We start from the raw sequence: 26430 nt of genomic DNA, 5'->3' as shown, positions 1-26430 counted from the left end.
AGGTAAATCTCTATTTTATGGCAAGTCCCCAGTCATTTCTTTTGCATCCTTTGTGTGCCTCATGCTGAGCAAGGGGGCCTGAAAGTACATGCAGCACACTCTCACGTTTGGGCGTGAAAGCTGTTCTTTTGATCTTGCACTTGTGCTAACTGTGTTTTGCTAGTAGGCATGCTGCCTTAAGCATGTGGCACACTTTTCATGTGCTGTGTGGGACATTAGATGAAGAGATTGATCCTAAAGTTGTCTTCACACTCCCCTGCCCGTCTGCTACTATGTTAATTGCCAATATGTCCAGCTAAGGCTAATGGCCCAATTATTTTGCTCCCTCTGGCAACCCCTGAAGATGAGGCATCACTAAAGGAGATGAAATTGGCTGTGCAGGTACCTGTATAGACATTGGTTATGTTTTGTTGCCCTGCTGGCTGAGTGATTTGAAGTGATTTCAACAAAGGAGAATAACTTGTAGACTCTGAACTATCTCAGGACAGGGAGGAACAGAGTGCACCATGGCCAAAAAAAAATCATAAACCACAATTTGAGATGTTTTGGTGGTACTGAAGTGTTATTCCCTGGTAATATATAGGCTTTTGTACTGTCTGTTTTTTTTCCCTCAACGTTCTCACCCATTCCTCCTGTCACTACTTGCATAATAGTGCAAAGCGACAGTGATTTGCGCATTCTGACACTGTTGGGTGTTACCACATCTGATTCTCTTGCCTCTATGCTGTATGAAGTCGTAGAATAATGCAATACCTTAGAAGCTCTTCCCTGTGCGCAATCTCCTGGGTTGGGCGGGGGGGGGCGGGGTGGCAGAATCTGAAACTGTCTGCTTGTGTGATAGACATTTCAAAGTTGTTTTAAATGTGGTTTCAGGAACAATAGCCAAAATTTCACAATCATAGGCAATAATGTATTTATATAGTGATTATAATTTGCAGGAAGTGGTTCCATAAGAACACAGGCAGCATAACTGACCCACCTAGGTACTCTATGTATGTGTATGTTCAAATGAGCATAATGCAAAGTTCATCTCCTCAAATAGTGAATGCCATCTTAACCTAATTCAGGAAAGGGTGTATGATTTCTTGTAGGAGGGAGTATTTGAAGTGCTCATATTTGGGGGCTACCTTCACTATTTCCAGCTTCCAGAAAAACTTCAGTTTTGACCTTGGAGCAATGTTGTAGGGGCATTTGTTGAATTTGTCATGGTGGTGAGCTACCTAGTGTGTATTTGATAGTGTTCATCCTCATCACCCTGACCCGAAAGGTCGACTTTTCTGATCCTCTGATGTTGCCTGGTCTGTTGTGTTCCTCCTAACTCTACGCTGTATCAACAGTTGGGGGTACATGTTTGCAGAAAAGTTGTCATTTCAGGTCAGGACTGAGTCCTGATGAAGAGTCACAGCTTGGGATGTCGACTTTGTCGTTCCTCCAACCCCACACTGAATTGACTCTGCAGCATCTGCAGTTCTTGCTAGCTGTCAATGACTGAACCCCCAAATGGTTCAGTAACCTACTGCAACCAATGTTTCTTTTTAACAAATTTTCTTCTGCCATTGTGACGGAATTCTTCACTTTCACAAAGATTCGGCAACACCTATATGTGGCAGTACAGAGCCCTTTTGATGTTGCTACCTTATGTACCATAACCTGGCAGAATAGATTTGCAACCAGTGTCTAAATCTGTTTTCAACAAAGCTATGAACTTGGCAATTTGTGTGGTTGAATCAGCTTCAGCAACACCACTATGTAGATGGGCTTTCAATAACAACACCTTTAGGCCCAGTTCTCACTAATCCCTTGGTTGGCTTCCATGAGAAGTGTCTACTCCTTGCATATGTGCAATATATAACTGACACGTTTGCTATAGTTGAATCTGTAACTGTATCTAATAATCATCTTTTACAAATTTTAATGAACCCCATCCTGTGTGCAATCACGCCCTTTTGAAATGAAGCAGTCAAAACAGCTCCCTCTGCTCAAATTGGACAATTTCTTAATGGGTTTTGACTGTCGACTGCAAGGCTCCATTTACTAGTCCATATTTACTTTAGAATTCTTATTGAGATAGGGCATATCAAAACTATCCTGTGGTATAATGGCTACCCTGAACAAATTTTTGTTCACTGTATATATCCCACTAACTCATAAGCCCAAGCCTACCACTGTTGGCCCTGACAGCCAGTATAACACTGATTAATGCTTAAAAGGAAAAGTGTCTCAAAATTTGAACAACTGGTGAAGTTGACAATCTCCTAGACTTAGTTATATAGCACAGAAACAAACCGTTTGGTCAAATTCATCCAAGCAACTAGGTATCCTAAACTGATCTAGTCCCATCAGCCAGCATTTGGCTCGTATTCCCTGTAAATCCTTCCTATTCATGTACCCATCCAGATCCCTTCTAAATGCCCTAATTGTATCAGCCTCTTCCACTTCCTCTGGCAGATCATTTCATGTATACACTACCCTCTGCACTGTACCTTGAGTCCCTTTTTTAAATCATTCCCCTCTCACCTTAAACCTATACCCCTTAGTTTTGGACACCCCTAGCCTGGGAAAACGACCTTGGCTGTTCACCGTATCTACGCCTCTGGTTTTATAAACCTCTCTATAAGATTAGCCTTCAGCCTTCAACTCTGCAGAGGGGGATAAATGCCTCAGCCTATTCAGTTTCTCCCTCTAGGTCAAATTCTCTAATCCCAGCATACCCTTGTAAATCTTCCCCAAACCCTTTCAAGTTTCACAACATCATTCCAATACCAGGCACTGCTACTTTTACAGTAAACATAAGTGGTGTTCTCCACTACTAGAATGCTGCTGTTGTGTCCGAAAGCCATTCTGCCTGCCACACAAATGAGTAATATAGTATGAGTTTTAATGTATGTGCACTCCCAATAAAGAAACTGTGTACATCTCAATGACTAGTGGTCCACATCAAACTAATTTGTGTGTTCCTAGATCCCACAAACACTGAAATAAACAATTAATTTAGTTTTGGTGATGTGGTTGCTGTGGGATTTGTTTTGTACCCATTCCAGGCAGTTGGGACCTTGGTCTGTCTTATTCAAGATGGCATCTCTGACAGTGTAGTATTCTATTATTACTGTTAGCTCTCAAGTTATCATGTTTGAAGCCTTGAATTAATTCCTTGGATCTCTAATCTTGGCTCCACCTTTTTTAATACAAGATTCTGATGTTGTAGTGCCTCCAAAAACTTGGCATGCACTCTGAACAAAGAGTGCTTACTTACATTTTTTTTCATTTTCTAACTCAGATTATTTGCTGAACACATTGTAAATTGAATGAACAAATAATTTGTTCCATTGTTTCAAAAGGCCCTCACAGGACACAGATCTGTGCAGTCACCACATCTTAATTCATTGCAAAACACTTAGGATGTCTCAAAGAGCTTGAATTGTAATGTAGAAGCCTCCTTTCTCAAAATTAATGGAATAAATTGGATATTTACTTAGCGATGCACTAATCCTGTTTGATCATGGTTAATGCTAAGTTCTTGTTCTTTGGATACAAGAAATTCGGAATTATCCATATGTTTTGTATTTAAAAATGGAACTTATCGGAATTACTTCAATAAGTTTTTAGGAACAGTGACTTTCTTTCTTTTTATCTTGCTGCTCTTTTTCCCATTCCACCCCTCCCTTTTATATTTAAACCAGACCAAAGACTCCTAACATCAGTGTGTGAAGGTGCTTTTCTTAATGAGCTGCGTAAGTTCCTTTCTCCACGGTGCATTTAGTTGTTTTAGGTGCAATGTTAGTCACTGTGAGAATTTTCACCTTTTCAGTCTCTCTGGGGAAACTCATTTCTGAAGTCTTATCCTTATGAATTGAAAATGAGTAAAATTGAAGAGCCAAGTGTATCATTTGAAGCACACTCCTGACAAGGAGCTGTGAATACAGTCCTCTACTTTGAACCCGCATTTGTTCAGCAGATGATGTTCTGCCTTTAATATGTAGCACAGTGTTTGCCTCAAAGCTTCAGGCAGGTGGTTCAATGAAAATAGTTGCTTTGAGATCCATTTGTAGGCCTTAAAATTTTTAAATATCTGAAGCCAGACTGGTGTTTCCAAGATCTCATTTCCCCCCCCTCCATATCTGCTGATTCTCTATTTGACATGGTTCCTCTACTATAAGCGTGTTTCATGTGATGAGATGGTGAGCATTGCCACAGGGAGCATCACAACTAATCCTGATGTGACTTGTGAAAAGATGTATTCAGTAGCAGTGCTACCACTAGATAAGGATAAAGGAAGACACTCTTATTGACTTCCTTTTCCTCTTCCTGCCCCTTCCCTGAAGGAGTGTTTAATCTGCAGGTACTGTCATGTGCAAGAGGTACTACGGCACTTCTCTTTGCTGAGTACTGAGTCATTTGCACCGTTTTGCACTGCACGCTTGATCGTGACTAATTCAATATAAAACTCCAGACAACAATCTGTATTAGACATTGGTGAGCATCAAGAACAGCTAAACAAATAATTGCATCTGTGCAAAAGTGTTCTAGTGGATCATTTAATAAATCATCAACACAAAGTTGTCAGAGGGAATGCTGAGAGACAGGATTTATATGTATTTGGAAAGACAAGGTTTGATTAGAGATAGTCAACATGGGTTTGAGAATGGGGAAATCATATCTCACTAACTTGACTGAGTTTTGTTTTGAAGAAGTAACGAAGAGGAATGATGAAAGCAGAGTGGTGGATGTGATCTATATGGATTTCAGTAAGGCATTTGACTAGATTCTTCATGATACACTGGTGAGCAAGGTTAGATCACATGGACTATAGGGAGAACTAGCCATTTGGACACAATTGCCTTAAAAGTAGAAGACAGCGAGTAGTGGTGGAGGGTTGCTTTTCAGCCAGGAGGCCTGTGACCAGCGATGTGCCACAAGGGTGAGTGCTGGGTCCATTGCTTTTTGTTGTTTACGTAAATGATTTGGATGTGAATATAGGAGGTATGGTTAGAAAGTTTGCAGATGATACAAAAATTGGAGGTGTACTGGACAGTGAAGAAAGTTACCTCATAGTGCAACGGGATCTGGATCAGATGGACAGTGGGCTGAGGAGTGGCGCATGAAGCTTAATTTAGCTAAATGTGAAGTGCTGCATTTTGGAAAGGCAAATCAGAACAGGACTAGTACACTGAATGATAAGATCCTGGAATGTTGCTGTATAATGAGACCTTGGAGTACAGGTTCAGAGTTCCTTGAAAGTGGAGTCACAGGTAGACAGGATAGTGAAGGCAGCATTTGGTATGCTTGCCTTTATTGGTCAATGCAATGAGTATAGGAGTTGGGAGGTCATTTTGTGGCTGTACAGGACATTGGTTAGGCCATTTTGGAATACTGCATACAATTCTAGTCTCCCTGCCATAGGAAAGCTGTTGTGAAACTTAAAAGGGTTCAGAAAATATTTACAAGGTTGTTGCCAGGCTTGGAGGGTTTGAACTATAGGGAGAGGCTGAATAGGCTGGGGCTATTTTCCCTGGAGTGTCAGATGCTGAGGGGTGACCTTTTATAGAGGTTTATAAAATCATGAGGGGATAAATAGACATGGTCTTTACCCCAGGGTTTGGGGTGTCTAAAACTAGAGGGTGTGCTTTAAGGTGAGAGGTGAAAGATTTAAAAGGCATCTGGATGGGTATATGAGTAGGAAGGGTTTAGAGGGATGTGGGCCAAATGCTGGCATATGAGACTAGATTTATTTAGGCTCTCTGGTCAGCATGTACAAGTTAGACCAAAGGGCCTGTTTCTGTGTTACAAATGTCTATGACACTATTGTAATTTTTTTTATTAGTTACATGACATCTATTTGATTATATTTAAAATGGCTCTTGTTTTATTTTGAATGCTTTGAAATATACTAACTTGTCTGGGAACATAAAATAGCTGCATCTATCGTCATTCTTTACACATGGGAGAGAATATTTTCAGAACATTGACAGCCTATTTGTAGAAACATTTGTCAGTATGAACTGCTTAAATCCCTGTATCTGTTGCATATCTTAAATTGCTCGATTCATGTATCTTGAACCTGGTAACCTGATATTTAGGTTATAGAAAAATCATTTTGCTCCCATATCTTCGGTAGATCCGCAATGGCATGTGTTTAGCAATTGTCTAATTTAGCACTTCCCTTTGTTTTGGTGAGCAATTTTATTCTGCTGAATTGAAGCTTGTGCCTTAAACAAACATTCATATACTGTTTTAAAACAGATATTCAAAGCTGTTTGTTTGGTTTATGTGCTTTTAAACTTTAACCCCTCCCTCTGTTGTCAAGTCATAATTACATTTAGCAGCTTTTTCCATACTACATCTCTGACCAGCAATGATAAACATGATACTGTTTAAGAGCAACATGCAATTAAAGTATTTCAGAATATTTGTTTCCGAGATACGGACATGGTAGTGTTTTTTTTACATAATAGCCAGTCATTCTAGTAGTTTCCAGTGAAGTGTTGTTTTGCATGCTGTACAGGTGTTTCATGTCGTACAGGTGTTTCATGTCGTACAAAGTGCGTCAAGGTAGCGGAACAGAGTGCAGAATATGGTGTTACAGCCACAGAGAATGTGCAGAGGGAGGAAGATTCTGGAGGATAAAGACTTTATACTAAAGTGGGCTGACATTAACAGGATCTTCCAATTTTAATTGTGGTTGAAAGCTGATGGAGTAGTTAGTCTGCAGTAGAAACAAATTTTGAGTTCCTCCATTGGTTGGGGTCATCTGTAACTCGTGCAAAGCCAGGAATCCCCTGGCTCAATTTCTACTTGTTGCTGATTGCCCTATCAGTGGAGATCCAGTAATTCAGCATTCCTAGGTTAGCAAGTTGGGGGAGATAAGCTCGACTTCCCGTTCCTGTTTACATCAACTCCTGAACAGCGATTTGCAGTGTGAATATCAAGCAAAGATGGGATTGGCCTCCAGTTGAATATCATTATAGAAGAGCACTTAATAAAAACCAAAAGATCCGTGGATGCTGTAAGTCAGGAACAAAAGTAAAGTTGCTGGAAAAGCTCAGTAAGTTTGGCAGCATCTGTGGTGGAGAAAACAGAGTCAACGTTTAGGAAGGGTCACCGGATCCAAAACGTTAACTGTTTTCTCTTCAATAGGTGTTGCCAAGAGGAGCACTTGGTTGGGAAAAGTAACAGGATGGCACTTGTGGACTGATGGCCGAGCAAGGAATCTACAGCTTCATGATAAAAGGAAAAAATGTTTTGAATAGTTGTTTGATCGCAATAGCTACTACTTAAAAATTATATGGACGTATATAATCCTCCTCAACAGCAGTGCATCAAGTTCCCCTCAATATCTGCACAGTTTTAGGAGTACATAAGGTGTAAACAGATGTTCTTCCACTGTTATTTATAGTGATACTGAATTGGTGCCAGTTCTATCCTCCTATTTCTGTCTCTTCCAATGTATTTGCCTTTCCTGAAGGTAAGATTGCTTATTACCCCTTGCTGTATGATCTGCATTGGCTCTCAGTCAATCAATACCTTAATTTTGAGGTATTTGTTTTTAAGTCCTCCATGCCCTTGCTTAGCCTATCTGATTCTTCTATGTTCAAAAAAGGTATCTGCGGTGATTGAATTCTAGCCTTTTTGAGCATTAGAAGTTTCTCACTTGCTCTGTTAATGGAGTGTGGGCTCATGAACTCAGGAATTATCTTCCTAAAACACACTTCTGCCTCTCTACCTTGCCTTTTATCTTCCATCAAGTTTTTGGCCATTTGTCCTCAGTGTAAAGACCATTCACTTTTGGTCAAGGTAATGGTCAGAGCTATGGAATTAGATTCCCACAATTACTGTGAAATTTCCACAATTTTTGAAAAATTTTAATTGTTTTGATTTTGTTTTTTAAGGCAGAGGTACGGGGATTCTTAGGCAAGGGAATTAAAGGCATAGGAGTGTGGAAATATGATCAACTGTGATCATATTGAAGGCTTGATAGACCAAATACTTCTACTCCAAGTTTGAGAGAGAGAACTTGGATCATTCAGTCACCATGTTTATGCCAGCAAACAACTACACTAGATGAACACTGCACAGTTTTTATAGAGAAAATATATCCACTAATTTGCTGACTGCTAATTTTCATAGGATTCTGTGGTATGGAAGCAGGCCTTTCGGCCCTTAGAGCACACTGAGCATCTGAAGAGCATCCCACCCAGACCTACCCCACTACTCATCGCTCATTCACTTAACCTGCACATCCCTGCATCGTATGGGCAATTTAGCATGGCCAATCCACCCAACCTGCACATCTTTGGACTGTGGGAGGAAGCCAAAGGCCCCGGAGGAAATCCGTGCAAATACACGGACAATGTGTAAACTCCACACAGACAGTTGCCCAAGGTTGGAATTGAACCTGGGTCCCTGCTGCTGTGAGGTAGCGATGCTAACAATTGAACCACCGTGCTCCCTGAGCTGTGTTATGAACCAATCTCTTGTCTTTAAAAGACTTGATATATAATCCCTATTGTGTAGAAACGGGCCCTCTGCCCACTGAGCCACAAAGCATCCCACTATTTCCCTGGGAGGAGAGAGTTCAAAACTAGAACATTTTTAGACTGAGGGGAAAAATTTAAAAGGGACCTGAAGGGCAACTTTTTCAGAGGGTGGTCTGTATGTTGAATGAACTGCTAGCTGAAGTGGTAGATGCAGGTACAGTTGCAACATTGAAAAGACATTTGGACAGGTACATGAATAGGAAAGGTTGAAAGGAATATAGGCCAAATGTAGACAAGTGGGGACTAGTTTTAGTTTGGGAAACTTTGATCAGCATGGGCGAGTTTGGCTGAAGGATCTGTTTCTATGCTGAATGACTGTATCTGAGATGAAAACAGATTGCTGGAGAAGCTCAGCAGATCTGGCAGCATCTGTGGCAAGAAAGGGACTTAACATCTCAAATCTAGTGACTCCTCTTCACAACAGTTCTGACCTACTGAATTTCTCTAGCTGTTTCTGTTTCTGTTGGATAGAGACTGTTTTTAGGTGATGAATCAAGGTTGACTCTGAGTGAACATAGAACAATACAGCGTTCTTCACTCAGAACTGCTGGCAGGTACTAAATGGATCGATACCAGTTCAGCCTTTTTCAGTTGCAAAATATCTTATTGAAAATATCAGTCCTAGCTCATTTCCAGATAAAATTTGAATTTTAAACAAACATACATTTCAAACTGAAATTGTCAGAGACATGAGCAAAAAATTTGTCTTTTCTACCTGTCTTTTACATTTCAGCATTCTTCCTATTTTACAAGGTTACTGTGCAAGAATAGATATAGACCTGCATTGCATAACCTATTATGTTGTACTGTGCCTTTTCACATTCAAGTCTCTCTCAGCTGCACATTTTCGTGCCTTGGGATCTTTTACATCCATCTGAGAAGACAGATGGAGGTCTCTGCTCCAAGACCTATCTGAAAGACAGCACCCAAACAGTGTACCACTCAGTGCCACCCTAGATTTTGTACTTGCATCTTTGGAGTGGTCCTTTTCTAGATTTGGGCAAAAGTGCGACAACTGACATGGATGACAGCTGAGAAACAGCAATACATCATCACGTTTAAGTGAGGTGTAAGATTTGAAGCATCTTTTGAAGGATCCAGTATGTTAAAGTGAGAGTTAAAATATAGTTGCTCAATTTTGTACCCACTGAACAGTTAACTTACTGGACACCACAGAATGAGAAACTGCAGCTTCAGCAGATTTTCCCCAATGAGTCTGTGACACAGTTTCTAATGAACTGCTGAGCAATTAGCTCCTAATTCCTAGTTTATCTGCCGCAGTTAGTGTGCTGTCACCTAAGGGGCTGGGGTTAATCTAAAAATGATCACCTTTCCTGCAGTCAAAGAAAAAGGTTTCCAATTCCTCATTCTTCCCAAATGATCATTCAGACTAGCAGATGGAGATTATAATGGATTGTAATAGAACCTACAGAAGATGATCTTGTACAAAGTTTACGGTATACATATGGATACTAGCCCTGGAAGCTAGTTTGATAAGAATGGAGAAGATTACAGGTAATTGACAAGGACCTGAATGATGATGGGGTAGGATTGGGGACAGTGGTAGCCAGGTTATTTTTAACTCCTTAGTTCTTAGAAGTCCAAGTATATAGATCTGGATAGTTTGTCAAAGTTGTGCAGACCAGAAGGTGTAGTGATTGTTTATGTCATCTGTAGCAGCAAATGGGCATTAAAGTAGGCTCTAAGCTTGGGAGTTTGGGGAGGGGGTGCGATGCTCAGCCAAGGCTCCAAATTGCATTTCTGTACCTTTCCATTTTTGGCCAACAAAATTAGCCTTGGTTGTGTTATGCCTGCAAGTAACCTATAGGCAGTCATTTTAGGCACAAAGAATGGCCATTGGAAATGTTGTTGCAAGCCAGCAAGAGCCCCAAAGCCTTCAGGACATAAAAGAGAATATATTAAGTATGTGGATTGACTTGCACTGCGTGCTAGTAATGAAGTCTAGGGCCGATAACAAACCTCATTCCAAATATAGTGAGGGTGCTGGCGGTTGTTTGGGAACCAGCTGCTTCCCCCATCCATTGACAGATGTATTTGAATATTCATATGTTTGACGATTAATTTCTGTCTTAATTGGGAGGATGGTGTGCTATGAATGCTTCCAACCTGCTGGTAAATAGGCTGCAGAAACTGATCATATATTTTTTTTTCTCTTTCCTCCACAGATTCCTGATGAATTTGATAATGGTAAGTTAAATCAATTTGGAATTATTTGCACTGTTGGGTTCATCTCAGGATTGGCATGTTGATGCAAGGTTTTTTCTCTCTGCGGCAAATGTCTTTTTTTGTTAATTCTTTAATAAATACGGCAAATGTTGCATCTACTCACAGATGGCCCCATGCTAAAGTGGGATTTAAGTATAATAGAAATTAGTGCCCCTTCTGTCTATATTTTGAACTATAAACTCTACAAGAACAGCAGAACTGGAGCATCACTCTAATATAAAATAAATATGATCTACTTATTTCTGTATTCCCTCTATAAAGTCATGAGTTGTCCTTGATTTGAGGATAATGTCCCTTTAATGTATCGGTACCCAGAATAACAGCTGTTTTAACAAACATTGTTCTTAGCTACAGTTCTTTCCAGGACGTGAGGAAAAAGTGTTTTGTTTTTAATTTCTGAGCTTACCTTGTATGATATTTTGGTATACAATATTAAGCTTCCATTTGCAAGCACAGCTTTAAGAGACAGATTTTTAATTTTTCTTCAAGATCTGAAACTTCAAGTTTTAGCATTGTATCTAGCTAACTTGATCTCTGAGTAGGTATGATGTTTGATTTCAACACAAGTAGGTAGGTGTTGGTTTTGGGGACATTCCAACTGGCTTCCACTCATTGACTAGAGAAGGAATGCTTGATGTGATTTGACTATTCAGTGACCCTACTGCCAATCTCTAACCAGCACTGAATTGACTCAGCTGTGCAGACTCCTCCATCCTGGTCAAATTCCTTTCAGCGTTCTAGTCTTTATAAACGATGGCCATTTGGTTAAGATATTGGCATGTATCCCATGTTACTGCCTCAGTACCAACACTTCTGAAGGCAAAGAAATACTAATTTTGAATGCAGGATGCTTCATATGATACCGCTTTGCAGAGTCAATGTTTCTTTTCCTTGTACATGTGTGGGATTGTCATTTCTGAATAGACATTATTGATAATTGTAAATTGAAGCAGTTTTGCATTAGAGGGATTTTTGATCATATTTTTAGGACTTGATCAGCCACTTATAAATGTTTATAGGCCTAGTTATTTGCTCATCAGTATTTGTTTGAAATTTAAAGTACCATCCTGATCAATTATTGCAGAAGCATGTTCCTATGTTATTGCCCCATAACATTTGACTGAGTATATCATGATGATTTTACTTTGAGAAAAACAAAATATGTAAGAGTGGACTCTCCTCTGGGTTGTAACAGGGAACTGAGGACAACGCATCTGTCTCGTGAACCCTTCCTTGAATCTACTGTCCATAGTTCCTGAGTAAAAGTACAACAGCCTGTTAACACAATTGTTATTTTTAGCTGGATGGAGCTGCTTCATTTCCCTGATCTTCTGCAGCTTTCAAATGTTGTTGCCTGGGGCTCAACCCTTAATGGGGAGCACTTAACTGCTGTTGAAGTGGGTGATTGATTGACCCCACCCATCACTCAATATAGCATCTTATGAGGGTTTCTGTTAATTAAGACCAATTATACTTCGTACTCGGGCACCTTACATAGTAGATATTTTAAAACACCAATTGTACATGAAAAATATTTTTTCTTTTTTCAGTTTCAAAATAGTTTTAAACTGCTTCATGCAAGATTCAGCAATTTGATGTGATTACTTTGGTTATTTGCTTGTATGGTGTTATGGACCAGACCAAACTTCCTTCAAATATACTAAGGTGACAGCTGGACCCTAATTTTTGTCTTATTTAGAGGCAAGTGTTGGATGCGTGTTCCAGATGTAGTTTGGCTATGCTACATGGTTTTAAGCAAAACCCATTGTCTGTCTCTTGATTCTACAGTTAAAATACAAAAGAAAGAAGAATTGGTATAACTTCCAACTTGACTGGAAAGCTTAACAAAATAAAAGGTTGTTTAACTACTCAACAGCAACTGTTCCAAAATAGCAAAATCCCATTAAACACACCCTTAGGAAAGGCACATTCTCAAATAGATTGCTTACACATGATGTTTCTCCAGGCTGGGAGAAAAGAACAGTAAGAGAAAACTGGGGTAGAGAGAGAGCTATAGTAACTTCCACAAACAACTTCAAAATCCCAACAACTGCTGAAAGCAAAACTATAACCCTGATTCTGTGGGAACTCGACTCCACTCATTCATGCTGCTTCTATTGTTACAACTCCTTAAAACAAAAAACCCAAGGTGCCTCAAGCTATTTACTTTATTGTCTTAGAAACAGCTTAGCACCTATGACTGAAAACCTCTCTCCAAAAAAAATCCAACAAAATGCTCCTCCCACAGCCATAATATCGTCACAGACAGGGGACAGGTGCTTTCTAAAAAGTTTTTAAAATGTGTCATGCTGATTTTTGACAGCATTGCGCAGCTGGGAGAGGGTGCACGTGTGGATGGTGATGTGGGATGTAGATGATTTGTAGTTTGCATGTGTATGGCGAATGGCAAGAGTGTGTTCTGCAGTGAAACGTCAACTTTGCAGTTCTACACTCCATTGTTTACACTTCTGTCTGGTGCATGATAAAAGTAAAAACCCCAAATCCAGTACCCACTCCTAACAATCTCAAAGTGGATCTCTACTGTCCATATCTGGAAATTAATTTTCTAATTGTGCTACAGTTAGAACTTTCAGTAATCAGAAGTGTTCATATCAGTGGCTGACTAAGTGTAAAATACTTAAATTAGTTGAGTAATAATTCTGTAATCATCCACAAATATTGGGTACTGTGTAATTTCATTGAAATTATTTTTTGATAAACCAGTTGTCACAATTTACAGTAGAGAACTCCTTTTACTTTAACTTGTGGGAGTACGTAAAAAACCCCATCAGATCTCCCTTACTGAGCATCACATCCATGTTCACTTTGGTGCACTTTAACGTCATTCTGGACTATGTCTTTTGTGAGGCCAGTGGCTCTTCCGACAGGAAAAAAGAAAATAAGTAGGAATAGTCACCTCCAGCTTATCTTCACAGGAAGCCTAGAAGCTGATTACTAAATAATGCTACAAATGTATTCAAAAATATAATTGGAATCATAGAAATTTTCAGCATAAAAGGTGGCTAGTTGATGTAGTAATGTCCATCTGTCTCCAATCAGTCCATTTAGGCCTCCATTCTTGTTTCCTTTTCAAGTTTTTATCTAGTTCCCTTTTGAAAGCTACTGTTGAATCTGTTTACCCTGCTCACTCAGTATGATGCTGACCTCAACAAGTTTGCTGTATTTGGGGATATAAGATTGCCTTGTCTTCCTGTTTCGTCCACCAGTTACCTTTCAATCTGTCTTATTTAGTTACTTACCCTCCTGGGTAGGGAAATTAAATCATACTTTATAAATCTTGCTTATTTTTGCAAAGGATTATTACAGTTGGTGAGTACCTTTACGTACTTTTAAGGTGAGTGCACATTTCCATCTCCAAGGTATATCAGCAAGATGGAGTTATGTAAATACATGCCCCTTTACACATTATAACAATTGGTTTTAATTTTTGTATTCTCCTGTATGGGTGAGTTCACCCAATTACTGAAGTTCTGGGTTTGTGGAAGACTCCGAAATCCTCCAAGCATTGTGCTGTCACTTTTTTAAACCCCACAAAATTAATGTGGCAGTAGTTTAGAGAATCCAGAGGTTTAATTTTTCCAGTTCTGAAGAAACCACGGTTCTAGCATTTTACAAAGTAGGATGCTTGACCGTTTCTACTTTATTTTGAAGTTGTGATTATTCTGTCGTAAGTTTTTCCCTTCTCTGTTCCTTGATGTCATTGGCTATTTTTTGAACAGCCCAAACATGATGTCATCTGGCATCTATCATGCCTATTCACCCTATCTATGCCCCTGATGATTCATTGTTTTCTTTTTGTCTGTCCAACCTTCTGACTTTCTGCTGTTAGTGGAATGAAATGGCAGTTCTTTAAATCTGGTTGTATCTTTTAAGATTCTTAGTTAGCCACAGCTAATTGCAGCCTTCCTCTGGAATCTTTTACTCACCTGGGATACATCTTTGCTGAGTAATATGAAAAAGGCACAGTGGCTCAGTGGTTAGCACTGCAGCCTCACAGCGCCAGGGACCCGTGTTCAATTCCAGCCTTGGGTGTCTGTGCGGAGTTTGCACATTCTCCCCGTGTCTGTGTGGGTTTCCTCTGGGTGCTCCAGTTTGCTCCCACAGCCCAAAGATGTGCAGGCTAGGTGGATTGGCCATTGCTAAATTGCCCATAGTGTTCAGGAGTGTATGGGTTATTGGGGGATGCCACAAAGGGGCGGTGTGGACTTGTTGGGCCTGTTTCCACACTGTAAGGAATCTAATATCTAACTATCTAATATCATCTGTCTCCAACTGCATATCTATAACTTATCCCTTAACCTAATTTTCTGGGTCACTTTAGCTAGCTTGGTCCTTGTACCCTCAGAAGAGCCATTCTCCTCTTCTGGAATCTGAATGCTACAATTCAATCGTGCTGTAATCACATCTACATAATTGTGCCTTTACTATGATATGAGTTAATCCTGTCTCATTGCATACCAACAGATCTAAAGTACCCTCCTCCCTAGTTGGATACAGTTTTGTGTTGTTCTAAGAAATTTTCACAAACTCACTCTGTACTTGTTTTCCAGCTTAACTTTCTCAGTCTGGTTTGTCCGATCTGTAATTAGGCTAAAATCACTCCTGACTAATGCCATAACCTTTCGTTGAATCATAGAATCCTTACAATGTGGAAACAGGCCTTTTGGTCTAAGTCCATATTGACCCTCCAGAGCAGTCCACGTAGACCCATCCACCGATAACCCATCTAATCTATACATCCCTGAACACTGGGCAATTTAGTATGACCAATCCACCTAGCCTGCACATTTTTGGACTGTGGGAGGAAACTGGAGCACCCGGAAGAAACCCATGCAGACATGGGAAGAATGTGCAAACTCCACACAGACAGTCGCCCGAGGGTGGAAACGAACCCAGGCTCTGGCGCTGTGAGGCAGCAGTGCTGACCACTGAGCTACCGTGCTGTCTCCAGAATCCCCCATTATTCTTACCCCCCCCAAAAAAAAGGAGTCTCTTGTTAGGTAGGAATTCTGCTATTAGCACGTTAAATTAAAAGCATTGGTTCTGTATTTTTACTGTTATTTCAATCTCTAGCTTCATGCATTCGAACTTCTGCACTTTGCCCCTTCCTACTAAACTGATTATGATTTTCATATGTTATTACCTTGCTATCTTACTTTTGTACTCAAATTTATCACATCTCGCTTGATCCCTTGCCTCTATTATTTAGTTTAAGCCTTCTGTTGTCCTCATATTCTTCAGAGTACTGATCTTGGCATAATTCAGGTGAAAATCATCTTAACAATAGAGCTCCCATTTCAACAGGTGTAGTAGTAAATCAAATCTGTTTTACCCACACAAATCTTTGAGTCACACACAATCCTGTTTACCCTAAACCAATTGGTTTGTGTCTTGGGTAATAATAGAAAAAAAATTACTATTGAGGATCTGCTTTTCAATTTAGTCCCTAGTTGCTTGTAATCCAAGCAAAGTCTTTTTCTTAGTGCTGTCATTGGTACCTATATTGGCCATGTTGTTGGATCCTTGCCTTCCTGCTAAAAGTTCTTCAGGCTACAGTAGATGTCTCACATGCTCGCACCAGCAGACAATACAGTTCTTTGGATATATTCTATCAACTTTAGGGAACTGTCTCTTCCACTGACAATACAGACACCTACTATCACTGAATTTCTATTAATTCTTCTTGATTGACCTCATGTGTCATGGTCTGTTTGCTCATCTATCCTGTAATATTCAAGGTTGTCACTTAGACTACAAAAAACTTTGCACAGTTGAGAAGGCTGAGGATACTCTTTCTATATTCTCAATCACCATACCTGCTGTCATCTTATCCTGACCCTGACTAAGAACAAAATCAGTTGCCCCTGTTCCAAAAGGGTGTGATTGCCCCCTGGAACATTGCCTAGGCAACTCTCCCACTCCCTGACTCATTGCAGTCTCTCCAACACATCCTCGAGCTTAATGATTCTGTGCTAGAGCTGTTTGCTTTGAATCCCACACTTACCCTCTATATGTGATCTGCCAGCCTTTATAGTACTTAGTTGATTTAATCATTATACTGATTAACTTTTAATGTTTCAAGTCGTGCCTGTGCTTACATTCTTATTTCAGTAAGTTGTTGTTTCAGTCTGATACTCTCTTGTAAAATAAATACGAAGTGTTCACCAGCTATCTGTCTACCAACGTATCTGCACTGTTGCAACTCAAATTTTCTTTTTGAATTGTGGCTCTGCATTGCTGCTGGTTACAAGCAAAATCTTGGCCTGTTATATTCACTCCTTCCTGGACTTTGTGCTCACACTGGGCTCTTGTCGTTTTCCAAAAATAAGTGCTCTTGCCAGTTGTGGCCCCGCTACTCTGTTTCTCAAAATCCAATGTGGCTGATTGGAGCTAGCCTGCTGAAATCGGTTAAATAGTTACAGATTAGAAATTCACTTCTAATTACCTTGGAGCCATGATAGTATGTATCAACCGGTAACTTTCTTACAAACATTATACAAAATTTGGATAGTTGTCTGTACCACTGTAGCCCATGAATCAAGTCTCATTGACTGTGTTGAGAATGCACCTTTTTTCTACCAACTGGTCAGGAGTAGTGGACCCTTTTTGGATTTGGGCCAGTGATCATTTGGTCAAGGTAACCTTTAACGTGATTGCTATGGGAGCATTCAGCGCCCACCTTCCAGCTTTGCCATCAGGTAAAGTTAGGGCTACTTAACTAACTTGGGTCATTCCAAAGTGTGTTGAATCTGCCAGAACATGTGGCAGAAGACTGCAAGGTGATGCTTTGCAGAAACTGCAAACAGGACGGGCACTTGGCCAAAGACTACAAAGAAACCAAATGCTGCAATTTGTGTGGGGAGGCAGACTATTTCTACAAGGTCTGTTCAAGACAGAGCCTCATATGCACAAATGGCCAGAGGTGACACCATGAGCAGTGATGCCCAAAAGGACATTAAGGCACCATCGCCCAACAAGGGAAATGAGGTAAAGGACAGTCAGAAGCAGAGTAAGGCCTTAGCGCGTGGGAAAGGATCAACCGGCACTGCAGCCTGTAGCAAAAACTTACTCAATGGTGGAGTAGCCAGCAGAGGAGCAGGGTGAATACCAAACAGTGAAGAGAAACCTTGAGAAAATCATGTAGGGAACACAGAACTACCACAGGCTGACAAAGCAGAAAGTGGCAGCAACACCAGTGGCTTTGCCTTCATTGAAGGCACACGAGGGGAAGCCCAAGCAAAGTACCAACGAGTTGAGGACTCCTCAGCCAGAAAATGCTGAACATAGTCCCCTAGCAAAATTTCCTTTCGTGACAACGGGAGCTGAAATGCACCCTCCACACCCCAGCTCCGGGCAATCAGAAGCAGTGATACTTCTACCGGATTCGGAGCTGAATAATAGCACTGCACAATTCAGACCCAGACACTGAACCTGATCTTCTTGGCTGCACTTTGTCCCCTGATGACACGCAGACAAGACAATACCCCCCCAGAGAGGAGCTACCTGAGCCATGCAAGAGTGCAGTAATTCACTCTCCCCTTGGGAATGTAAGAAGTCACTTGGTAACAGGAAAATATTTAGATTTTTTTGTGTTAGCCAGTGGTGGTAATCTGAAATCTCAATGTGGGATTTAAAATTGCTATCATCAATATGTGCAACATCAAAGCAATGACGTGATGTGTTCTCACATTGGCATACCACTCAGGTACAGGTAAACCACAGGGGTCAGTGATGGAACCTCAACACTTTACAATTTATATAAATGATTTGGATGAAGGGATCCCAAGTATGGTTGCTAAATTTGCTCATTACACAAAGATGGATAGAAAAGTGAGTTGTGAAGAGGATTTCAGGAGTCTACAGAGAGGGAGGTTTAGTGGACAAAAATGGGGAAATAGTGAAATGTGGAAAAGCGTGAAATTGCCCACTGTTAGAAAATTATGAAAAGACTCTTATCTAAATGGTGAGAGGTATCGGAGCCCTGAGATGCTGAGAGATCGGAGTGTCATTTTGCACCGATCACAGAAGATTAGTATGCAGAGACAGCAAGTAATGGGGAAAGCTTCTCGAATGTTATGGTTTATAGTGAGGGGAATTGAATGCAAGAGCATGAAGGTTACACTGTGATTTTCTTTTATTTTAAGAGGATAAGTGTAACTCTTTTCGTATTCTGTAGCTCCTACTAAACATTCTGCATGTTTTTTTAAAAACATCAATTCTTTCAAAGAAAATTACAGCAACAGAACAGGCCCTTTGGCACCCAAGCCTGTGCCGATCCAGATCCTCTGCCTAAACCTGTCGCCTATTTTCCAAGGGTCTGCATCCCTCTGCTCCCTGCCCATTCATGTATCTGTCTAGATACATCTTAAATTTCGCTGTCGTGCCCTCCTCTACCACCTCTGCTGGCAACATGTTCCAGGCACCCACCACCCTCTGTGTAAAGAACTTTCCACACATTTCCCTTAAACTTTCCCTTCTCACCTTGAAATTATGACCCCTATTAATAAAGCTGTTTGCTATCCACCCTGTCTATACCTCCCATGATTTTGTAGACCTCAATCAGGTTCACCCCTCAACTTCTATCTTTCTAATGTAAATAATCCTATTCTACTCGACCTCTCTTCATAGATAGCGCCCTCCATACCAGGCAACATCCTGGTGAACCTTCTCTCTGCACCCTCTCCAAAGCATCCACATCCTTTTGGTACTGTGGCAACCAGAACCATACACAGTACTCCAAATGTGGTCGAACGAAAGTCCTAGTTCTGCCACTATTTGTTCCATGTCAATCCCCTTTAAAATTGTGTCAGTTGCCTCGTATCACCTTTCTTCCAAATACCAAGCTGTCTTTATCTTTTCTGTTTTGTCTTTTTTTTAATTTATTCCAAAAAACCACCAATTTTGACTGTGGATCGCAGTGCATTTAATCAGTTATCAAGACTAACCTTTTTGTTTTAGGGAGAGTCAAAGATGAGTACTAAGGCAGCGTAGTTCAATAGCCATCCTTGGTAATCATAGAACATAGAACATAGAACATAGAACAGTACAGCACAGAACAGGCCCTTCAGCCCACAATGTTGTGCCGACCATTGATCCTCATGTATGCACCCTCAAATTTCTGTGACCATATGCAGGTCCGGCAGTCTCTTAAATGACCCCAATGACCTTGCTTCCACAACTGCTGCTGGCAACGCATTCATGCTCTCACAACTCTCTGTGTAAAGAACCCGCCTCTGACATCCCCTCTATACTATCCACAAACCAGCTTAAAACTATGACCCCTCGTGATAGCCATTTCTGCCCTGGGAAATAGTCTCTGGTTATCAACTCTATCTATGCCTCTCATTATCTTGTATACCTCAATTAGGTCCCCTCTCCTCCTCCTTTTCTCCAATGAAAAGAGACCAAGCTCAGTCAAACTCTCTTCATAAGATAAGCCCTCCAGTCCAGGCAGCATCCTGGTAAACCTCCTCTGAACCCTCTCCAAAGCATCCACATCTTTCCTATAATACGGCGACCAGAACTGGATGCAGTATTCCAACTGCGGTCTAACCAAAGCTTTATAGAGCTGCAACTAGATCTCACGACTCTTAAACTCAATCCCCGTGTTAATGAAAGCCAAAACACCATATGCTTTCTTAACAACCCTGTCCACTTGGGTGGCCATTTTAAGGGATCTATGTATCTGCACACCAAGATCCCTCTGTTCCTCCACACTGCCAAGAATCCTATCCTTAATCCTGTACTCAGCTTTCAAATTCGACCTTCCAAAATGCATCACCTCGCATTTATCCAGGTTGAACTCCATCTGCCACCTCTCAGCCCATCTCTGCATCCTGTCAATGTCCCGCTGCAGCCTACAACAGCCCTCTATACTGTCAACGAAACCTCCGACCTTTGTGTCGTCTGCAAACTTGCTGACCCATCCTTCAATCCCCTCATCCAAGTCATTAATAAAAATTACAAACAGTAGAGGCCCAAGGACAGAGCCCTGTGGAACCCCACTCACCACTGACTTCCAGGCAGAATATTTTCCTTCTACTACCACTCGCTGTCTTCTGTTGGCCAGCCAATTCTGTATCCAAGCAGCTAAGTTCCCCTGTATCCCATTCCTCCTGACTGGTAGTTATAATTTCATTGGCTGTTTAAATATAGATGAGAGAATTTGAGTCAATAAATAGTAGTACCTTATTAGGAAACGTTGGTTGAAGATGAGCTTGTAGATTGATCACAGTCTGAAATGCTGTAAATCCAGTACCCTGGCTGAGGTTATTGTAGAAATGATAAACCAGTTTTTAACTTCTGGGAAAATGAAACTCCTGCAATCCTTGAGTTCCACCATTAGAGGCCAGTGCTGTGTTGACATATTCTGTTCGCCGTATCTATTGGCAAGACCTGAATTCATGGAAAAATTGCGAGACTGGCCAAAACATGTATTTTATTTTAAGTGTTCCAATATGCTGGGATGGGGAGTAGATACCAAATATTTTATACTCTGAGCCTGACTGTCATGATTTGTACAGATTGGATGTCCAGAATCTGGTTGTTCAAAAACCAAACATTTTCAAAAATTAAATGAGATTCAGATATGTTGTCCAAATTCTCAGCTAGGCCCTAGCTCTCCATGACCTGCCAGATTAGTTATCAGCTTTGCCACTTTGTTTCCAATGTCATACTTACAATTCCCATATTTTGAGTTGACCTACCCATCTTGTCCAGAACCACCTCACCTCTCCTGCTACACTGTTTATGTTGTTAAAATGAAAGCAGAATATTGTGGATGCTGGAAATCTGAAATGAAAACAAAATGCTGGAGAAACTGTGATCTGGCAGCACTAGTGAAGAGTGAAACAGAGTTGACCTTTTTTGAATCTGAGACTTTTTGGAGCACCAATTTGTGTTCTGTTTGGTGGTGTTGCTTCTATTTCATTTAGATTCATAATGATTATCAGTGTCTTCTTGTGTTTTTGCCAACGTAATTGTAAGTAAAAGACTAGTTTCCAAAATGTTCCAAGGGAGTAAGAAAATTTCTAGTTTATTATGTTGACAAGGTAAACAGACACACTTAATTGGACTAATTTGAGAAGCATTTTGTTCCTGGGGCTTTTGTTTGTCACTAATCGTTTAGGTCTGATGAGAAGTGTAAGTTATTGTTACAAACCTACTAATTAGGAACTGGATGGAGTAGGCACTCAAGTTAGGACCATAATTCTATAAGATCATTGCTCATTTTGATTACCCTACATTCTCCCTCACTTTCACCCTCGTGTTGCTCGATAATTGCTCAACATGTCATATCCAGCATTTGGCAGTGCCTAATTTTAAAATTTCAACCTGTATCAGTTGCTAGAAAGTGAATGAGAGCTCAGTGTTAATGTCTTTTCTTCTTTGTACAACTTGCTATTTATTCAAACGTAAGCAAAGGGAGCTGTGGCTCTACATTTGACTCCAGTGGTCGTCATAGCCATTTTCCATCGCAACACCCTACAAAAACCTAGAAGCTTCTTCCTATCAACACATTTTCATTTTCCTGTGTATTCAATCGTTGGGAAAGGGCAAGGCTTAAGAGACCATCTGACACCTATATCTGCAGGAAGCTCTACTGCTAGTGTGCCCAGTGATATGTAAGGGCTATCAAAGGGAATACCAAAAAGAACTGATGTGACATATCACAATTTGACTTTTGACACATTAGAAGTAAAAAGGTTGTCATCAATAACTAGGCCTGTTACTTTTCCTATAGAACTTGGGAACAGGAATAGTTACATGTGGTATCCAGAGGTTCTGTTCGCGCTTCGTTGCAAGATGTGAAATTGGATTCACTAAATCTGTTCATTTGGAACCTCAGGAGCAGGTCAAGATTAAAAAAGATCATTTTGTTGCTTCAAACCCTAATTGGTTTATTTCGGTGGAAGGCAGTGTCTTCTTAGTCTGACCCGGTTCCTTCACTTTGTCTTTTTTCCAAATGCTTCCTGAGTTACTTAGCAAACCTCCAAGCTGCTAAGTAACCTGAGCAACAAGTAGATGGGTAATGACTCAAGATGTACTAGTGAAGATTATGGAGGCAGGAGAGTGGGCTGCTGTTAGCTATATAGTTGCTTCAATGTGGTGATTGCCGTGTGAAACCACCATCAGACTGTTCCCTTGCTTTAATGAAGGACTGGAGGAACAATCTCATATTACTTGTGTCCATTTGTTGGTACAGAGACAGCATCTGTATTTGACACTTTTTTTTGTTATAAAGTACAGATTGGCAAAATGGCTGCAGTACTAGGGAAGAAAAATCTGCTCCACATGAACCACAGTAAAAACAGTGAATCTGGCAGCTTTAATCTTCAGAAAAGGACAAAATTGCCTGGAGTTATTTTTGTTTTTTCTTAACAAATGCTGGTATTAATCATTGGTGCATACAGTCTGGCTACTTTTAACAGCCTCCTTTTTCTTTACTGTTACACATTCAGACAAAAAAAAATCTCAAAGATGGACTGGGCACAGAACAAAACCACGCAACTAATTAATCACTACCTCATTGTTCATAAAATCCTTTCAATTTGCATATTAATTAGCTGCAGATTAATACCATGATTAAAACGAGATGAATTGGTTTTAATAGATTAACATGAAATGATCAAACTCCGATGTGTGTTTGCCTGCATGGTGCTCGTTCATTGTATTATAGATGTTGTCATGTGTGACTGGAGGGTCTGAGCCTAGCAGGCTTGCCTTTCTGATTGTTCTTTAGAATAGGCATTCAAGCTGTGACATAGTTGCTGCAGGTTGGAACCAGGGTAAAAGAAAAGGTTACTGAGAGGTAGCTATAGGGATACATATGTTAACTTGGAAAAATGAAGGGGCAATCCTGATAGCTTAACTGTTTGAGATATTTGCTTCATAAGCCTGATATTACCAGATTGAAAGAGTTGAATTGTTCATTGTTGCTTTACTGAATTTTGCAGTAGTTTGCTACATGGATTGAAGGTCCAATCCTACTTTGCATGAATGCTTCAAATGACCGGATAACCATCTTGAGCTATCCCACAGTATAAGTGACTGGTGCAGTCAGGGCAACAGGCAGAAATTAAATGGCCACATCAGGTGTCACTTGTATTACCAAACGTAAGTTTGTTGCCAGAATAATTTTGCAATTAATCAGCTGTGCTCCAGCACATCTTCAATGTTCACTTGCAGTAGATCCCAGAAACTGAACAGTGTTAGAAGCATAGATTTAGGAGCTATTAAAGTGACTCTGTATTTTAAATGTGGTGTAGGCTGGCCTCTGCCAAAATGACGACAGTAAAAAGAAATGGCTTACATGGATCGGGCGGCACGGTGGCTTAGTGGTTAGCACTGCAGCCTCACTGCCAGGGACCCGGGTTCGATTCCAGCCTCTGGCGACTGTCTGTGTGGAGTTTCCACGTTCTCCCTATGTCTGCATGGGTTTCCTCTGGGTGCTCCAGTTTTCTCCCACAGTCCAAAGATGTGCAAGCTAGGTGGATCGGCCATGCTAAATTGCCCGTGGTGTTCAGGGGTGTGTGGGTTATAGGGGGATGGGTCTGGGTGGGATGCTTCAAGGGCGGTGTGGACATGTTGGGCTGAAGGGCCTGTTTCTGCACCATAGGGAACCTTATCATACAAGAAGGATCTCCATAGGTAGTGCCTTTCTCACCAGCCAAGTGCTGTCTTGGTGCTTGTTGGAAACTTCTGATGAGGCGTTCTGCCAAATGACTGACAGGGTGCTTCCCTGAACAGACTATAGGATCGACCTTCTCCTTTTCCTGCAGACTCTCTGATGCTATTATGCTGACCGCTTCCCGATGGACTTGTGATCAAAGGTGTTTTTCTTTGCAGATTTCTCCATGAAGGGCAGGTGTTACGGAATTCAGTGGCAATGAGGCCAGTCCCATCCTTTGCAACACCAGTGATAGGTAGAACATCTGTACATAGTGACACTTGGTGTTCATGTACTGAGGGTCTACATGCAGCTGCACCCAAGGGTTTTGGGTTCAGATCCTCACTGCAGAGACTTGAGCACATAATCCAAACTGGCACTATTCTGGGAACACTGTCAGAGTTACTGCCTTTCGGAAGAGATGTCTGCCTTCTTGGTTAGCTGTAATGCATGATGTGGCACTTTGAGCTCTCGCTACTGCTCTTGCCAATATTTTTCCCTGACGTAATTACATTAAAAAGGGTTTTTCTCATCATTATCATATTGCTAGCTCTGGGATCTTGCTGTGTGCAGATTTGGCTACTTTCTTAAAGCAGTGATTGCAACGCAAAAATGCTTCATTTTCTGCAAAGCTTTTAGAACATGCTGAGGTCGTGACATCTCGTATGTAGATTAAAGTATTTTTCACTTTATGTTGAATCTAGCTGGGGCTGAATACTCAAGTCATCAGTGCTTGGTGGGGATGACAGGATTGGGGTGAATCAAATCAGGATTCCTTGCCACTGATTGCACTTTGAAGTGACGCATCAAGGAAATTGAATGGGTTTGGGCTTGACCTGAGCCATGTCACATAGTGGAATAGTGCACTGACACTCTCAGTCCATACCCATCTGAAATAATGGCTTTGGACCAGGTGTCTGTGAAACTGCAGTTAGGTTGAGTTATGGGCTTCAGGACAGGAAGGGAGAAAATTGGGATGGTTTGGGGGTTGGGGAGGTAGTGAAATCAGTCTATTATAAGTATATGCATTGTGTATGGCAAAAAATATTTCTACAGGCAAGCTGCCCCACAGAGGGTGTGCAATTTAACGGGGTCAGTTCTGCTCAATCTGTCTATGCAAATTTAATATACTGAGTCTGCAGTACACCTCCTGGTCTCCCTATAAGCATCCTATTATATTCCTTTATGAAATAGACAAAAACTCACCGCAGGGGCCCTGGGTTTGATTTATGGTATTTACACACGGAATGAAGCCAGTCTAATCCCTTTCTCAGCACTACAGAATGCTTAACTCCCTAGTCTTAGTAATGTGAACTGTAGAATTAAAGGGCTGTTGTCTTGGGCCTTCAGGTAAGGAGTATTGCTGTTGAACCAGGTACGAGTGTATAAATCAAGCTCAATTGACAAACACATTGAGTTTGAGTGCCTGATTATCTGTGATTATGAACTTGAGACCTTTGGGAATCTGGTGTTAAGAATACTGTTAACTGTTTTACTTTTTCATGTTTTAAATATTTACGACTCTGAATTTTTAACTGAGACATTAGAGTTCAATTTGAAGATAATTCACACTTTAATTCAAGTACACACTGTAAATGCAAAATACCCTAACATGCTTAAATGAGCCTTCTGGCGTATGTGTTCAAGGGCTTTCTCATGGTAAGTACGTAAGACAAGAAAGCCAGAGCAGAGAAATGCACTTTACAATTCTAATAAGATTTACGAAACATTGGATAAAGGAGCTGTTTGCACTGTGCTGAGGGAACAGCTGTACTTCTGCATTAACAGCGCTTGACCCAGTGTAAGGACAGCAGGTCAGGGTGAGAGGAGAGGCCTGCCGTGGCTCCACATTGCCCTTTAGGCATGGCTACAGGGAGCATGGTGGCAAATGGTGTAATGAAGCATAATGAGGACCTTTGGGGGCTGAGGCAAAATGGCAGTCCCCAAGGATCCAGAGCT

The 26430-nt window shown here is 40.9% G+C and overlaps 1 protein-coding gene across 1 annotated transcript in view; it reads left to right on the top strand.

The window, feature by feature from the left end:
- timm50 (translocase of inner mitochondrial membrane 50 homolog (S. cerevisiae)) overlaps positions 1 to 26430 on the top strand; it is a 144406-nt gene that overhangs the window by 64592 nt on the left and 53384 nt on the right. The window contains exon 3 of the mRNA XM_048522436.2: positions 10721 to 10742. Within this exon, the coding sequence (XP_048378393.1) occupies positions 10721 to 10742 (22 nt within the window). The remainder of the gene's footprint in view (positions 1 to 10720; positions 10743 to 26430) is intronic.

This window comes from Stegostoma tigrinum, chromosome 39 (assembly GCF_030684315.1).
Source record: "Stegostoma tigrinum isolate sSteTig4 chromosome 39, sSteTig4.hap1, whole genome shotgun sequence".
Classification (NCBI taxonomy): Eukaryota; Metazoa; Chordata; class Chondrichthyes; order Orectolobiformes; family Stegostomatidae; genus Stegostoma; species Stegostoma tigrinum.
Note: the sequence above shows the minus strand (reverse complement) of the source record. Positions and strands in the feature narration are given on the sequence as shown.